Source organism: Aethalodelphis obliquidens, unplaced genomic scaffold (assembly GCF_003676395.1).
Source record: "Aethalodelphis obliquidens isolate GAN/ISIS:26980383/991018 unplaced genomic scaffold, ASM367639v1 scaffold53, whole genome shotgun sequence".
NCBI classification, from domain to species: Eukaryota; Metazoa; Chordata; class Mammalia; order Artiodactyla; family Delphinidae; genus Aethalodelphis; species Aethalodelphis obliquidens.
Genome location: NW_020837997.1, coordinates 3,937,040 through 3,954,638, shown reverse-complemented (window position 1 = coordinate 3,954,638; position 17,599 = coordinate 3,937,040). Strand labels below are relative to the sequence as shown.

Sequence of the window (17,599 nt, the reverse complement as noted above, 5' to 3'; positions counted from 1 at the left end):
TCCCCTATTGATGACTTGAACTTTGATCACTCAAGTGAGATAGTGTCTGCCAGACTCCTCCTTTTTAAAATTGCTCCTTTTCCCTTTGTAATAAGTATTCTGTAGGAGGTACTCTGAGACTATCCCTCATTCAATTTCCCTTTTATTCATTTTCGTATCTTGTGTCAGTATAGATTCATGGAATGCATGGAGTCTTATCTTATCACAGTTACTATTATCACTCATTTCGACGCTCAAATTGTCCCCGCGTTGGCTAGCGTGAGACCCTTGAAGCTGGCTCATGTCCTTCTGACATGTCTCCATCAGCCTTTGAGCATTCCCTTCCTTGCTGCCATAACATGTTCCAGGCTCGTATTCTCCCCTCTGCTGCCGGGCCGGAATCAGCCATTTCTCCAGGAGCCCTGGCTCCACTTAGAGTAGTTCTTGGTCCCGGGTATGCTCGTTACCACTGAGGTGGTACTGCTCTGGTCACTCTCAGGGCACAGAGCTCAGGAGTATTTGCGGGTGATGCATATATATGTGTACACAGACTCATTCATGTCTGTTTTTACTGTATCTGCATATATTGAAACCCATGAGCTCATTTCAGTATCTTTTTTTTTTTTTGGCTGCATCAGGCAGCTTATGGGATCTTAGTTCCCCGACCAGTGGTCGAACCCGGGCGCCGGCAGCGAAAGGGCCGAGTCCTAACCACTGGACTGCCAGGGAATTCCCTCATTTCAGTGTCTTTAATTCTGGTTCAGCACCACAGGGTTCATTCTATTTTTCTCTCTCTCTAGATTGGTAACTCCTTTCTCTGACAATAAGAACCCTGCTCCCATCATCCTCAGTACTTTTACTTATTTAATCAGTCGTTCCCTCCCCCCCTCACGTGCATCCCTTTTCACCACCTCAGCCCCTGACCCGGGTCCCCCACTAGCTCCCACTGGCTGCCCTCCTCGCTTCCCTTAGGCTCCAACGCCCAGAGCCAGGTCACCCTCTGCGGACGGCCCCTTGCCCTGTAGGTCCCACACTAGGCTCCTGCTCAGGTGCCTCTCACAGGTGTTTGAATGTCTAATGGCCTGTCTTGTCTGTTCCTTATTTAAATTATGGGGAGCAGATATTATGACTTCTAGTAAACAAGGTTGGGCTTTTTGGGGGTTTAAACAAGTTTGCCCTTAACCCCTCGCAGCACTCCCTTCAGTGCCCTGTGTGCACCAGATAAGCAGCATTCCTACAGCTGAACGAGCACAACCCGCGAGTCCTGTGAGCTGGAAGAGACTGCCCACAGGGGACACGCCAGTGTGTGTCCATCCCCTGGAGACACTGACTACGGTCACATGCTCCTCAGGACCGTCGAATTGTATGATGTTGATCACCATCATAAAAATCTTACCGTGTTGTTGCCTCTCTCTGAGGTGTGCTGTCCCCCTGCCAGCTCCCACCTGCCGCCAGGGGGAAAAAAACAGCCCTTGGCGGGGGCGGGTGATCCCCACTGCCCTCAGCAGTTGGCTCTGTCATCAGAGCTCCTTGGGTGTGTGGGCCCTTGAGGTTTTTATCGACAGCTTAGCTATGCAAAGTAAGGAATTTAGTAGTAATGAAAAGCAGTTTTTCAAAGTAGTTTAATCAGCTGTTGTCTCAGGAAGCTGTAGTTCTTTGATGACCTTTTCCCCATTAGTGAGATGATGCTGGGACTGTTGGGGAAACTGCTTCTTGAGAGCTGTGGGTGTGCGCTGTCTGGGCACTTCTCCTTTTGCTTCATCTGATTCTGTATGTCCATATGTGAACACAGCTGTCAGTCAGCTTCAAACTCAGCAGTTTCAGGAGAAAATGAAAGGTTTGAGACCTACTGCCATCAGGACAGGCTGAGGTGTCCGTTTTAGCCCACGCCGCTGCCCTGTCCCATCTTCCCAGGTGGCAAGGGCTACACTCAGGGCTTCTGACTCCACCCAGGCTGAATCCCAAGGCGGCTGTAGGGCTCAGAGCGTAGGCCATGCATCAGATCTGGGCATTTCTTCAGAAAATCATGCTTCCTTTCCACTGATTGGCTCAAACATCAGGGTGCCTGGTAGATTGGGCTGCACGGGGATGGGGCAGCACCACTCAGCCTTGCAAAGCACTGGCCATCACAATTGCCGAGAGCTGTCTAAATGTCAAGTTCAGTGTGGCCAGGTGTCTTTTCGTATCAGTAGGAAGTGCAGTCATGGAAGCACTGTGTTTCCAGCACATGGGCCGCAGGCCTTACAGTCTCCAGGATGGACCACGAGGAAAGTAAATGAGATCTCAGTGCTGCCTCAGCTTCCCCCAACCCCATGACCAGGAATGACCAAGTCTTGGGCCAAAGAAAACTATTCAGGGTCATGACCCTGCACCAGCTTCCCATGGGCCTCTGCCCGGTGAGCGGTCCTGCAGGCTGAGCCTCCTGGGGTGCCCACACTGGGAGACAGCACGTTGGCTTCTGGATTTAACCCACGTTTCTCACATTTCCCTCTAGCTAGTGTCTGCGACAGACCTTTAGGGTGAACACTAAACCTGCGCAGAGTGTTTAAAAGCCCAGTAGGTATTGATGGAGCGTGGGCCACAGCCAGAGAGCTCCACGAGTCCTGGCATCATTACCCCAAACTTCCAGTGGCCCGGGACAGACAGTTACTTCACTCCTGTTTTACAGATGAGCAGAGTGAAGCTCCGGAGAGAGGGTGGCACCCCTGTAACCCACAGCCAGGCTGCGTGCTGCCCCTCCACACCCTTTTGTGGCTCAGGGAGGGAACTCTGCACCCACAGGCCCCGGGCACTGTCTGTGCATCTGCTGCACTCACTGCACCCATGATGGCTCCTAGCCTCTGCAATCTGTCTCCAATGGCGAGTGCAGGGTCTAGGACGAGCCGTGTCCTAGGACTGCCCTGGTACCTGACACACAGTGTACACACCTTATATTTTTGTTGAGTGAAGAACTGTTTCTGGTGACTGATACCTATTAAGTGAAATCCTTTATCCTGTACAGCTTACAGGGTTCAGGAAGACTGAGTGTCTGGGGCCTGACTTAGAACCCAAGGCTTATCATTCGTATCATCCTGAAAAGAAAGCCATCCTCCACGTAAACCGTGTTGTCAAATGTTCCTGGAAGCACTACCCCACGAGTTCCAGGAATTGCCTTCCGATGCCTCCTCCGGCCTGTGGGAAGGACACGGGTGCATCTTCCAGGGTCGATACGCAGGCCCTCCACCTGTGCTCTCCTCTGTGTGGTGTCTGGGTGGTCCTGCCTGCCGCAGTCTCTGAAGACCAAGGATACCCTAGGAGAACACCCCCCTCCCGAATCCTTCCCTTGAAACAGCCATCCTTCTTGGTATCTGGAGGAGCTGTCCTGAGGAGAACAAATAAACCCTTTTTAGAGAGCTTTGAATTTAGCTGGGAGGACCCAATACTGGCCCAGTCCCTTTCCTGAAACCCTTGGGGCTGGGTGCGTTACAGAACTCAGAATTGTTTAGGTTTTACATATGTGGTGTTGACAAGAGCTGAGGCAGAGCCTTGCGTTCAGTGACAGCCTCAGAACAGGAACGGTCGCACACACTGGTGTGGGTCAGGCTCTGCCTCCAAATTCACTTGAATGCCAACTTGCGTAAAGACCTTTGGATCTGGGATTGCAGATGGGCAGCGCGTTGAAGAGCCGCCAGGCGTCCTGGGAAGTTCACATCGAGGGACCTGCTCCGTCTTCTCCAAGCTGTGACTGTCCCCTGTGCTGGCCTCAAGTACGCATCTGTGCCTCACTTTGGTCAGTCCTGGGTTCACTTCGTTTCTGAGGAGCGAGAAGTCCCAGCCCCACCAGCCTTGCTCTCGGGCCAAGGAGCACGGGCAGCTGCCGTGGGGGAAGTGGATGTAATAACTCTCACACAAAGGACCGCCCTCCTATTTCCTTACCACCGTTCCTGGGCCTGGCTGGGAGCTCTCAGGCATAAGTAATCCAGCGGGGTTTTTTTACCTCTGTTTCCCTTCCTCCTCTGCCACTCAGGTCTGTTGCAGTTGCAACATCTTGATCAGTAGCTTCAGCTTTCTGGTTGGGTCTGTCCAACGACTACCCTTCGGGCCAATGTGTGTCTTCTTCCAGAATTCAGATCCCTTTTGTGTTTGGCTGGCCCTGGGGCTGAGACCCCTGTGCGGTATTTCGCTGTGGCCGCGCAGGCGGCAGATCTTCTAGAGCTGGAGGGTTATTTTTCAGGTTGCTTGGAGTGTCCTTTCTCGGCTCCACAGGCTCCAGGTGACTCATGAATCAAGCCTCCGATTCTGATCAGCCTACAGAGCTCCTCTGCCGCTATTGACTGTGGCGCATCCCACAGGGGTGATTTGCATTTGAATTCATTAAAATCAAGTATAATTAAATAAGACGTTCTTCAGCCACACTAGCCACATGTCAAGTAATCAGTAGCCACGTGTAGCTAGTGGCTCCCATATTAGTGCAGATCTAGAACATTCCATCATTGGGAAAGTTCTGTTGGACAGACAGGTGGATTAGTATAGACAAATAGAAAATCAAGGATTATGAAAAAAATCTAATGTCCATGATGATGACTAGAGAAACAAGATGTGGTCCATCTGTACAATGGCCTGTTGTTCAGCCATAAAAAGGAATGAAGTTTTCTGACACAAACTACAACATGGATGAACCTTAAAAACTTTATGCTAGGGCTTCCCTGGTGGCGCAGTGGTTAAGAATCCGCCTGCCAATGCAGAGGACACGGGTTCGAGCCCTGGTCCGGGAAGATCCCACATGCTGCGGAGCAACTAAACCCGCGAGCCACAACTACTGAGCCCGTGTGCCACAACTACTGCAGCCCGCGCGCCTAGAGCCCGTGCTCCTCAGCAAGAGAAGCCACGGCAGTGAGAAGCCTGTGCACTGCAACGAAGAGTAGCCACCCACTCACCGCAACTAGAGAAAGCCCATGCGCAGCAACAAAGACCCAACGCAGCCAAAAATAAATAAATAAAATTTTTAAAAGAAAAAAAAACACTTTATGCTAACAATAAGGCCCTACTGTATAGCACAGGGAACTATATTCAATATCTTGTAATAACATATAATGCAAAAGAATCTGAAAAAGATATAGATACAGATATAGATAAACTGAATCACTTTGCTGTATGCCAGAAACATCGTAAATCAGCTGTAGTTCAATTAAAAAAAAAAAAAACCTTTATTCTGAATAAAAGAAGCCAGACACAAAAGTCCACAATAGTGTGTGGTTCCATTTATGTGAAATGTCCAGAAGAGGGAGAAAGAGATTAGCAGTTGCCAGGGGCTGGGGTGGGGAGTGGGGAGTGACTGCTAACAGGGACGGGGTCTCTTTTTGAGGTAGTGAAAAAGTTAGGTAGTGAAAAAGTTAGGTGGTAGTTGCACATCCTGGTGAATGTACTGAAAACCACTGAGTTCTTCACTGGAAATGGGTGAGTTGTATGTCACATGAATTATTTCTCAATAAAGCTGTTATAAAAACCAATCAAGGACTGAAGGATTTCAGTTGGGGGCCCATAGCTTAAGGCCTTAGTACACAGATCCTTGTGAAGCAGCACTTTCTTGCAGCATCTGTTACCCTATTCAGATTTCTTCTTAGGGCTTAACCATCCACTGAAAGTATCCTATGTGTTAATTTCATGCAGCATCTGTTACCCGCAAAAGCACAGGCGTGCCTGCAGAGTGTCCCAACCCTGTTACGGGCTTGGCATACAGTGGCTATCAGTAAACTTGGTGATGGTGTGAAAGTGACTGATCTCTCTTAACAGAAAATGCTCCTTTTTACTGTCACCTAGAACTGTCCTCAGTCCCTGGGACAATCCCTCTTAGGGAAGTTAGGGCCTTGGCGGGCCTAAAAGTCTGATTTCCAGCCTGGGAATGGGTAGGACATGGTTGTGCGTGTTGCTCCCTGTGCAGGACTCGGCAAAATAAAGGTCGTGCCTTTGGGTGACGGTAGCCCAGCTTCGGAAGCTTCTAGATATTGTTCAGTTGAATTTAAAGCATTTCTTTGGATGAGAAATAAGATTGTTTAGCGTAGACAGAAGCCATCCATAAGTGCTGTTTTTCTTAGCTGTTGCTCTTAAATGTTCCCAAAGCCTCACAGGAGAGCGTGGACTAATTTTCTAGGCGTTTTACTTGGCTGCATTTTCTATTACAGCATTTTGCTGTCTTTTCCTTTTGCCCTGTTGCCACAGGAAAAAAAAACCTAGGCAAACTGCATGCCGTTTTTACAGAGCATCAGCTGTTCATACCGTAGTTTACGACAGAATCGCAGGCCTTAAATTAACAAATGCAAAAGTATATTGAAATGAGAATTAATTTGCATATGTGGTTGAGGTTTCAGCACTTAGGTTGTGATGTATTTTAATTAGGGATTAATTAGAATTGATAGGAATTTGCATAGTGTTATACTCCCGCCATCTGATGACTATCTAACGTGCATGACAGCTGTGATTTCAGAAACCGATGAGAGTTTGCTGAAGGGATATTCCTTGTAAAGTCCTGTGGGACCGAGAAAGTCCGGTGACTTAAAACATGGCTTCATCTAGAATGTTGCTTAAAAAACTGACCTGGGGGACGTTGTCTCAAAGGTAAATGCAGGCAGTTCTCCACACCAACAGGCTGTGTTCCAAGTTATCTCCCGGAAACAAGCATTTAACGGGCCCTTGACAGTGCGGGTGGCCAGCTGGTCAGAATGCCATTGCTCAGCACCAACCCCACCTGGGGGCCAATTTAGGGGCAAGGGGGAGGGGGAGTTGTCGGTGACATCGGTGATCCCCGGGTGACTCCAGTCACACAAGAATGCCCTTCAACCTGCAAGTGGGTGACGTCTCCCCTCTTTACCTTGCCCGTCTGTCCCTTCCCGGGCTCTGGTCCCATCTGCTCGACCAACACCTACAGGACAGAGCCTGCCCGTGTCTCACTCGAAGCAGTGCCTCTAAAGGGTCCCCAGTAAGTCCAAGTGTGTGTGTGGTTTAGGGAGATGCCCCCTGCCAGGTTAAGGAGGGTTCTTTCTGTTCCTGGTTTGCTAAGCGTTTTTATCATTAATGGGTGTTGTTTGAATGAGTTTGTTTCTTTTTTTTTTTTTTAATTTATTTTGGCTGTGCTGGGTCTTCGTTTCTGTGCGAGGGCTTTCTCTAGTTGTGGCAAGCGGGGGCCACTCTTCATCGCGGTGCGCGGGCCTCTCACTATCGCGGCCTCTCTTGTTGCGGAGCACGGGCTCCAGACGCGCAGGCTCAGCAGTTGTGGCTCACGGGCCTAGTTGCTCCGCGGCATGTGGGATCCTCCCAGACCAGGGCTCGGACCCGTGTCCCCTGCATTAGCAGGCAGATTCTCAACCGTTGCGCCACCAGGGAAGCCCCATTCAGTTTGTTTCTTTCTGCATCCTTTGAGCTATAGTTTTTCTCCTTGTGGTTACTGTGATGCTTTACGTTGATAGGTTTTCATTTACGTTCATTTACACTGATTTTCATTGGCGTTGATGATTTTTACTGACAGATTTTGGAAGCACCTATGTTCAGAGATAAATCTTCTTGGTTGTGATTCATATGTTTGTGCATGTACATGCACACAGATGCTGTTGACTTCGGGTTGCTGGTCATTTGTTTTGCCCTTTCGGCTCTGGTCATGAATGTGCTGGGATGTGACTTCCCCATGAGGTCCCGCCCTGAGTTCTCCGTCTGGTGAGTGGGTGGCTTTTTCCGTGTCTCTTCTCCAAAACAGTTTGTTGCAGAAAGGGGCTCTCTTCCTTGAGGGCCTGGTAGCACTGGTCCATAAAATGTCCTGGTGGCCTTTGAGGAGACGTTTCTTAGCACAAGTTCCTATTTCTGGGCCGTGATTCTGTGAGGCCAGGCACGTTCCAGGAACCAGAGCCAAGGCAGTGAACAAGACAGCGACGGTCCCTAGGGAAGAGGGTTGTTCCACACAGCCATAGAGAGACAGATGTGGCCCTCAGGGCCCTGGGTAGAGGTGGGGTGGGCGGGCGGGCAGGTGGGTCTCTGGGGGTATGTTCCCATGCTGTTGCCTCGGCTAAGGTGTTCACTCCTGGGCTGGGGAACCTGGGCTGCTTCTCTGTGAGGGAAGCGCCCACAGTCTGGGTTCCTGCCACATCTGTGATGCCACCAAGCTGGCGTCCTCGGGGTTTCAGGGGCCTTGCTTCCTCACTAAATAGATCTTCCCATGAGAATGGATTGCTCTTCCTTTACAACCCGGTCCTGGCCCCCTCCTCCTCACTTAGCAACTCTGTGTCCACTCGATGGGAGCGCCTGCAGTGAGCCTTTTTCCTGTGCACAGGGTTTTCCCTCAGCATCTCATCTCTGGAACTCAGGACACCCTAACAGGCTCTTTCCAGGTGGCAGCTCTGTCTCCGTCCCACGACTGATGACTGTAGTGATGCACAGGGAGGCAGGCATCCTACACATGTGTCAGGAGGGTCACTTCTGGACTGTCCCACACCCAGAGCTCGCACCTGGGGCCTGGGCATCTCCAGGACATACCCACAGCCTCCGGCAGTGACCCAGCCACAGTCTGCTCAGGCCACAGGGTTTGGGCTCACCACCGCCCAGTACCAGTGCGAAATACAAGCAAGATGAACTAGGACATGGAAAGGAAAAATGAAGCAAGCATACAAAAGAATAAGCCCAGGACTTCCCTGGTGGTCCAGTGGTTAAAACTCTGTGCTCCCAACGCAGGGGGCCCGGGTTCGATCCCTGGTCAGGGAACTAGATCTCACATGCCACAGCTAAGAGCCCGCATCCCGCAACTAAGAGCCCACATGCCGCAACTAAGACACGGAGCAGCCAAATAAAAAGCCCAAAAGTCTCACTAGATTCAACAGACATGAAATTACTCTGTCACATTGCTATAAAGGTTTCTATGTGCAACCTCTCTGTCTGTGTTGGCCTTTCCATAGACGGAGGGCAAACCAGACACTACCTTTCAAGGAGTCCTGATCTAGATTAGGACTGAACAAAACAAGCAAAAATCTCATCCTTCATACTGCACCCACAGAAGGAAAACTTCCTTCTGTGGGCAGGATCCAGAGGGGATTCCAAGGAAGGGGGGGAACCTGAAGGCAGTGATTCGGAGGTGTGCTGACCTACCCGGACCTGCATGCATGTAGGTTCTTCCTCAGACCCACGTTAGGCTCTGTGACATGCATACTGTGGAGCAGGGTTGCAGACCACAGTGTTGGTAAATAAAGTTTTATTGGAACACAGCTGCTCATTGGTTTACTATTTTCTGGGGCTGTTTCAGTTCCCAGTAAGGGCTCTTTTCCTGGCTTCCAGACAGATGACTTCTCGCTGTGTCCTCACAAGGGGAATGGAATAAGGAAGAGGTCTCTCTTCCTCTGCTTAGAAGGCCACAGTTTTATGGATTAGGGCCCCACCCCTATGACCTCACTGAACTTTTTTTTTTTTTTTTTAGCTGTGTTGGGTCCTTGTTGCTGTGCGCAGGCTCTCTCTTGTTGCAGCGAACAGGGGCTACTCTTCCTTGCGGTGCGTGAGCTTCTCATTGCGGTGGCTTCTCTCATTGCGGAACATGGGGTCTAGGCACGCAGGCTTCAGAAGTTGCAGCTCGCGGGCTCTAGAGAGCAGGCTCAGCAGTTGTGGTGCACGGGCTTAGTTACTCCATGGCATGTGGGATCTTACCAGGCCTGGGATCGAGCCCGTGTCCCCTGCATTGGCAGGCGGATTCTTAACCACTGCGCCACCAGGGAAGCCCCTCATTGGACTTTAATTGCATCCTCACAGGCCCTATTCCACATAGACATTGGGGGTTCCACATGTGAATTTGGGGGGACACAATTCAGTCCATAGCAGTTCCATATTGTTTCTTAGAAAAAACATAATGTGTTGCTATTCATAATTTTATTTTACTTCCTTGTTTGGTTTACTGGAGTTTTTTACCCACAGTAAATTGGGAACATAAGGAAATTTGGTGGTTGGGTGGAAGTGCCTCTGTTTTAGATCCCACCACCTCATCTGAGTGTCTCCAACTGACAGTGTCCCTGAGCTGAGCTCCTGGTCTCCAAAGCCTCCCGCCTGCCAGTCGAGGGCTCTGGGGGAGCTGAGGAGCACCCCTGGGACCAAAAATGAGCTTGTTGTAATTAACGGTAACGAGTGTCTAATGACCATAATCAGGCAGGGACAGTGTGCTGGGAGACACATGCGCGGTGCTGAGGGAGAGGCAGGGCCGCATGCAAGGGGCCGTTCACTGACAGAAGGCAAAGGCGCTCGGCATGGCCGTGTCCACAGCTGGGACCGGTCCTGGTGACTAAGGCACAGGGTAACTTTTTTTAAGTTTTGCTTCTCCTCATACACATACATTCGCAAAAATATACAGCTTTAAAGAAGCAAAGCTTGTAGCTCATGAATGATGGTCATAACGTACGCACTGTTAACACCACAGGGCCTGGGTGTTATGACAGGCATATTGTCTCCTTATTCATGGGCATTTGGGCGGTTTTGGTTTTTCACAGTTACGGGGTGGTCATGAGTGTCCTGTAAATACAGCATCTGCAGGGGTCAGTGTTCCTGTAGGGTAAGTTTGCAGAACAGAGTTCTGATCGAGATCAAAGGATATGTGCTTTTTCTGTGTTAATCGGCATTTCAAACCTCCCCTCCAAAAAAGGCCACACCAACACATACCCCGTAAAGAGATATGAGAAAATGGTGTTCTCTTTGTAATTTGAGAGCTTTCATTTGAGGACAGTAAGTCCCGTGGTTTTTTGGTGTATTTTTTAAAATCTCCAGCACCTGGTTGGGTACCTGGCTTGTGATAGACTCTCAGATGCTTACTGTTGGATAAATAAAAGAACGAAAGGGGTTCCCTAGTGGTCTAGTGGTTAGGATTCGGTGCTTTCACTGCTGTGACCCGGGTTCAATCCCTGGTCGGGGAGCTGAGATCCCACAAGGCATGTGTCACGGCCAAGGAAAAAGAATGAAAGACTGCCACGCACCCCTGAGCAGCCCGGAGTCACACACGCATGAACACACACGGGTGTGCACATGCCCCCACCACCGCATGTCCAACCTGGACCACTGCTGCCCCTAATTGTAATGACGGAAGCTGTGATGGAAGCTGTGGAGGTGGCCTCTCCAGCCTGGGAGTCAGGGTGTGCTGGGGGCCCTCTGGGGCGGGACGGGGTGCTGTGTGTCCCTCTCGAGTCACTCTTGAGCCCCAGCCACAACCACGGGTGCTCAGGGACGAGCTGCTGAGTAAGCCTGAGACGGTCGCAGAGCATCTGCTGTGCTGCAAAGGGCCATGAAGGGCCCAGCAGAGGGAAAGTTCATGAAGGTGGGTTTGGAAGGCCGTCACGAAAGACCCTGAGTACGAGGTGTCAGAGTCTAGGCTTTAGTTTAGGTGGATGCAGGCCCTGGTTGAAGTCTTTGAACAAAAGACTGGCGTGATGAGCACAGTGTTTGAAGGTAGTTGGCTTGCCGGTGTGCACAGTGGATCGGAGGGGAGGGGTTTCCTCACAGGTCATGGAGGGCAGGAGAGGGGTCAGCGCAGCAGGGTTCCAGCAGTGGCATTAAGGGAGGGGATGGATGGTGGGTTGATCATGGAGTTTGAATCAATAGGATTTGCAAACAGAGGGCCTGAGGGAGGAGGACGTCCATTATCCGCTCTGGGTTAGGAGTGGTTAGGAGGGTGTGGGCCTTTACAGGGATCAGGCCGCGCAGGTCAGCTCTGTCCAGGGGTGCCCAGCGTTTACATCTGGTGCTTCTTGAAGAGCAAGTAAGGTTGCTAGAGAATTGGGTCTCTGAACTGGAAGGCCAGCAACTGATAAAAGGGGCACTTCTCCTTTACTTCTTTCAGAAAAAGCCACATGATAACCCAGTGGGACTGAGTTAAGTGGCAGGGGTTCCTTTGGGTGAGTTGAGGGTCCCCACACGTAAGGAGGTAAAGCTCCCTGCACGTGAAGAAAATTCCTGCAAGGATATCTCTTGAGCGCCTTCAATTTTCACTGGGGAGTTTTTGACAGAAAAGGTTAACCTGTTACATAGGGAACAAGAAAGGGGCACGTGATTAATGAGTAAATATCCATATGATAGGATTAAACTCAATTTTTTTTTTTTTGGCTGCACCACGTAGCTTGCAGGATCTTAGTTCCCCGACCAGGGATTGAACCCGGGCCACAGCAGTGAAAGCGCTGAGCCCTAACCACTGGACCACCAGGGAATTCCCTAAACTCAATTTTTATTTGAGCATTTGAGTCAGTTAGTAGCTGATAGTATTGAGAGCCTGTTTCCAAGAAAACACTTTAAACTTTGTTTTTCCAGAAAGTCAGAGCTAGATGGATATCCTATATCATTACCTCCTTCTCCGTTCCCTGCCTTCCATCAGGAACCACCCCCCAATCTTTTTTCCTCTGTAGCCGCAGATGTTTCTTCTGTCACTGAAAAAGCAAAGAAGACACAGGTCCTGCAAGACCACCCTCCTCAGACCCGAGCTCGCTCTGTAACCCCTGCAGCAGGCTCTTCCCTGTACTGCCAGTCTCCCATGCTCCTCCGGAACTTGCTAGTCAGGCTGTACCCCACCTTACCCTGCTTTTTCAGAGGTTAACAGCGTTCCCCTAATGACCAAGCCCATGTTTTCACCCCTCTGTGACTACTTCTGGGTTTTCCTCCACCTACCCGATAACTCTTTCCGTCTCCTCCTTTGTTCTTGAAATGCTGGTTTTCTAGTATTCAGGGGCATGGCCTTCTCATAGGTGTAGCTGCAGGTACAGGTGGATATGTACGGATTTCCCACACACCACACGCCGATGACTCATGAATACCTGTTTCCCACCCAAACTGGTTAGCTCAGCCCCAGCTCCCAGGAAGCAGCTGCCTCGCAGCCACCTGGACGCTCGTGCTTAGCTGGGTCAGGGACCAGGCTGATGCCATTTTTTCTCGTGCCTGCCTGCTGCTTTGTGTGCTGTACTTGGGAAAAAATGGCACCTTCCAGGGCAAATGTGGGAGTGGTCACAGCCTCTTCCTTTCTCTCATGCCTGCATCTGGTGGTCACAGACTCTGGGGCCTCGCCCTCTGGCCGCCCTGTAGCTGACCTGCATCCCCTCGGACAGCAACAGCTCCCCCCCACTGCCTCCCCTGCCCGTCCACTGCCCGTCCAGTCCTGCCCTCGAGCACGTCACCCTCTCAGTCCAGCTGCGGTGGCTTCTCCATGTTGTAAAGCCAATCATCTTGTTTCTCCGCTTAAAGTCTCGCCGTGGGGGACTTCCCTGGTGTCACAGTGTTAAGAATACGCCTGCCAATGCGGTGGACAGGGGTTCGAGCCCTGGTCCAGGAAGATCCCACAGGCCACAGAGCAACTAAGCCCGTGCGCCACGACTACTGAGCCTGCACTCTAGAGCCTGCGAGCCACAACTACTGAAGCCCGCACGCCTAGAGCCCATGCTCCGCAACAAGAGAAGCCACCGCAATGAGAAGACCGCACACTGCAACAAAGAGTAGCCCCCACTGACCGCAACTAGAGAAAGCCACGCACAGCAATGAAGACCCAATGCAGCCATAAATAAATAAATAAATAAATGTATTTTTTAAAAAAGGTCTCTCGGTGGGTTAGTTCATCTTCTCTGGCACCTCTGGATCAGTCTTTTCCTCTTTACTTTATAGCAACAACCCTCCCCCCAACACACACACAGGAAACACAAACAGACATAATAGATGTGTTACCAAACCAAAGTTCAGTCTTCTGAAAAGCAAAGTCACTCTCCTGACACCGGGTGGTGGTGAAGGAAAGTACAGTGTTTATTGCAGGGTGCCAAGCAAGGGAGTGGGAGACAAGCCTCAGATCTACTCCACCTTGGTCTTTGAGTGAGGGCTTTTTGGTTTGTTTTTTTTTAAGGGGAAGAACAGAGAGGCTGGAATTAATCATCATCTTGTGACATTTCGTAATCGTAGTTTCGGAAATCAGGATGTCTCTGGTTTATGATTCGCTGACCAGGTGGGTCCATGGCTTAGGAGTCTGTTAGCTCATCTTGCCCTGGAGACATAACCTGAGTTTGTACATTAATGACGATATCTGTAATAGCAATTTTAGCACGTTAACGATGTTATCAACAACAGCAATTTTAGTCATCTGACTGATTAGTGTTCAGTTAGCACAGGACTGAGGTCAAAGGGGACAAGAAAGGGAATAAAGTTTTAGATAGAGAAACTAGTCAAACTCAGTAAGGGAACTTGGTTTTGGGGGGCTTAGTTTCAGACGCACAGCAGCACGGCCTTGCCTGAAGCCAGGCGGCCACTAGCCTTCGTATCCCTGCCTGTGCTAGTGTGTGTGTCTGGAACGTGCTTCCTCTCCCATCTGAAGACAAGGTTCAGGGCTTCAGGCTTTCCAGCACCCAGTGCCACCCCGCCCCTGCCCTGCGGGCCCCCACACACACCCAACTGTGGGCTGTGAGCTGTGGTCGGTGTGCCCCCTGCATTCCCGCCACCCGGACTGGGCTCCTAAGCACGGCACCTGGACCAGCGTCACGGGGGTTACTCAGTGTCTGTTATCAGATGAAGTCTTTCTTTCCCCTCAAGGGTTCCGTGAAAAGTGTTCAGACACGAAGCCAGTGCTAACACTCTGTCGTGGTTGTTTTCATTCCGACAACAGACACTGATTCCGTGTCTCCTCTCTTACCCAGGGTTGAACATTCGTGGCATTCTGGCAGAGGGTCCCCCCGACGCTCAGCTCCAAAAGCTGGATAACATGCTGCTGGCCGAGGGCATGTGCAGGCCGGAGAAGCACCGAAGAGGAGCCCAGGCGGCGGCCGGCACAGCAACCCCAGGTGGCTGTCCAAATGACAGTGGCCCTGAGCACTCTGACTCCAGGGCCAAGCTGTCCCAGACCCGACAGATTTACCCCCTCTGAGCTAGAGAAACATGAACAGGTGATCTTTCTGCATGGGAGAGTTTCTGTCATGTGAATGCGCATTTGTCAAAGCGAAACGTGGAGCGCTAACTGCCTGCCTTTGGTGGCCCAGAGCAGGGCGTCCACACACTTGGTCTCACAGCAAAGGTGGCCGATTTTACCCGAAGCCTTTTGCCTTCACTTCTCAGTAGCCAGCCTGTGTGGGGGCCTCGGGGGGCAGGTGGCTGGTCCCACATGGAGCCCCCGGGACAGCCTGCCGGGTAGTCACCGGCTGGCATTTGTCTCCCCACCCCAGGCCTGCCGTGAGTTCACCACGCATGTCACCAGCCTTCTCCGGGAGCAGAGCAGGATAAGGCCTGTCTCGCCCAAGGAGATCGAGCACGTGGTGGGCATCCTCCACGGCAAGTTCAACAGCGTCCCGATGCAGCTGAAGGAGAGCACCTGCGAGGCCGTGATGACCCTGCGCTCGAGGGTCCTCGACGCCAGGTCAGGCCCTACCTACCCCCGGCCTGTGACCCCAGGGTCAGCTCTCAGGAAGAGGAACCTAAGGCAGTGCTGGCTTGGGTCTAAGTTCTGGGGGCCTCCAGGCCTGTGCAGGGGCTGTGGCCACAGCTGCAGGCGTAGCCCTCACACAGCCTCTTGGAAGGCGACTGAAGTGCTGGCTGCTGCTGTTACAACCTCTAGGGAATCAGAGACGAGGACGAGGCCCCACGTACGATCCCTGGCTGAGGCCGTCTGTCTTCACAGGCGTAAGCGGCAGAACTTCGGCAAGCAAGCCACGCAAGTGCTGAATGAATATTTTTATTCCCATGTGAGCAACCCTTACCCCAGTGAAGAAACCAAAGAAGAGCTGGCCAGGAAGGGTGGCATCGCCGTCTCCCAGGTGACAGTCCTTCCCTGCCACACCTCCCTGAACCCAGAAGGGAGGGAAAGTTCAGCCCAGTGAGGAGGCCACCCAGGGAAGCTGGTGAAATGTGTGGGGCGGGAGCCGGGTAGGCAGGCTCCCAGTCGGCCTGACTGGGCTCAGGTCCCGGGGTCTGGGCTATGAACGTGGGCCTCAGGCGGGAAGCCACACCCACCAGGTGTGGGGACTCGCTGAGGCGACTGGTGTGGGGTGTGCGGTCCCGGAGGCGACACCACAGAGTGTATCATGAGGTACTCCGTGGATTGTAGTCGTTGAGATTTCATATTCTCCTAACAGAGGGATGTGCTGTGTTGCGTAAGAGGGGTGGGGTATGAGCTTGGGAGAAGAAGAAGAACTTGGAGGAAAATTAGGACTTGAAGTGCTAGACCAGCTCTTGTGCTTAAGTACCGATTCAGTTATCCTGGGATAAATTCAGGCGCGCGCCTTGCCTTCTTGTTTCTCAAACAGTCCAGTGTGTGTGTCTGGGGGTACAAGACAGACGACATCTGGCTCCAGAGGGGGAATGGTGGTGCAGGTCAGAGAAGGGACCTGGGCAGCCTTGGGCAACCTTGGTAGTCGGGACCACCACTGTCCTCACTGGAATTGGGGTAAGGTGGCGGGGCTAAGATGAGAACCCAAGAAATATTTCCGAAGGCTTTAAAGCGAGAACGGTAAGTGCAGGCAGCCCACAAGCAAGAGGCAGGACCAGGCCACGCCCGTGGGGCAGCGTGGGGGTCAGGGCACGGCACCCCGCCCCCGGCTGCAGGGAGGGCTGCTCCCACTGTGCAGTTGGAGGGGCTGAGCTTCCAGCCCAGTCAGCCTGTGCCCTCCGTCACCACCCTCTGCTCTGGTCCCTGTCCAGTCCAGCAGCGACTTGGGGACAAGGGCACTCAGGAACCCCGCAGGGTCACACAGGCAGCAAAGCCTCACAGGTGTCCCGGTCACAGGAGACCTCACTCGGCCTGGAACCGCTGCGGCGTCCTCAGCACCTTGGCTGGAGCTGAAGTGAGGGCTGCACCTCTGGGGCTTCGAGGCCCGGAAGAAGTGGGAGCCATGGCAGCTTGTTTGTCACCGTGAGCAGTTGTCTGAAAACGGCCAGATTCACTTCAAGCCCTGGCACCCCCAGAGAGCACATGGGTCTTGGGTCTCAACTTTATCTCAGGAGAGGGTTCGTTGCAAACAAAAGTTTGGAAAGCACCGGCCACATTCCAGTGACTCCTGCTCTGTGGGCGGGCCCTGAGACCCCGCCCACCAGCAGCAGAATTCTGTGCTGGGAGCCCCTCCCCACTCGGGCAGGTCCTCCAGCTGGGAATGTCTGACAGCTGAGGGAGGGCTCGGAATTTGGGATACAGATGTCGTGTAGGCTGTGCGGTTCGCCCAAGGAGGAAGTAGCGGGGGAGGGAGAGCACCATTAGGGCAAAGGGTGTTGCAGATGAGGCAACAGACGTTTTCAGGACAGCTGCAACTCCAGGGTGAGGAGGCCCGAGGGGGAAAGGGCGGGAGAGCTGAGCCCATGGACAGGGAGATGGGCAGAAACCCAGGCGGCTGCAGCTGTGTGAGCCAAAGGGACCAGAGTGGCTGGGCAGGGAGTGGCCAATGGCTCCGAGCTACAGCTGGTGGAGAGGGCATCCCACTCCTGTACGAGGTGTCGGGACACACCCCGTGGAGAGGGTGGACCCTGGCCCGGACCAGCTCCCCAGCAGCCACCCTCCCTCACCCACACGGGAAGTTTGCTCTTTGTCCCTCTAAAATGCCAGTTGAATTCAACATGGAAAACTGCTCACTGCTATTCTTCTGCAAACTTAGTCCAGGTTTTGGGCTTCCCTGGTGGCGCAGTGGGTGAGAGT

General features: G+C 52.2%; 1 protein-coding gene across 1 annotated transcript in view; it reads left to right on the top strand.

Annotated features, from left to right (window-relative positions):
- Positions 1 to 17,599, top strand: part of PBX4 (PBX homeobox 4) — a 45,150-nt gene that overhangs the window by 18,683 nt on the left and 8,868 nt on the right. Inside the window, 4 exon segments of the mRNA XM_027084836.1 lie at positions 14,622 to 14,839; positions 14,841 to 14,867; positions 15,144 to 15,334; positions 15,596 to 15,731. Coding sequence (XP_026940637.1) covers positions 14,622 to 14,839; positions 14,841 to 14,867; positions 15,144 to 15,334; positions 15,596 to 15,731 — 572 coding nt within the window.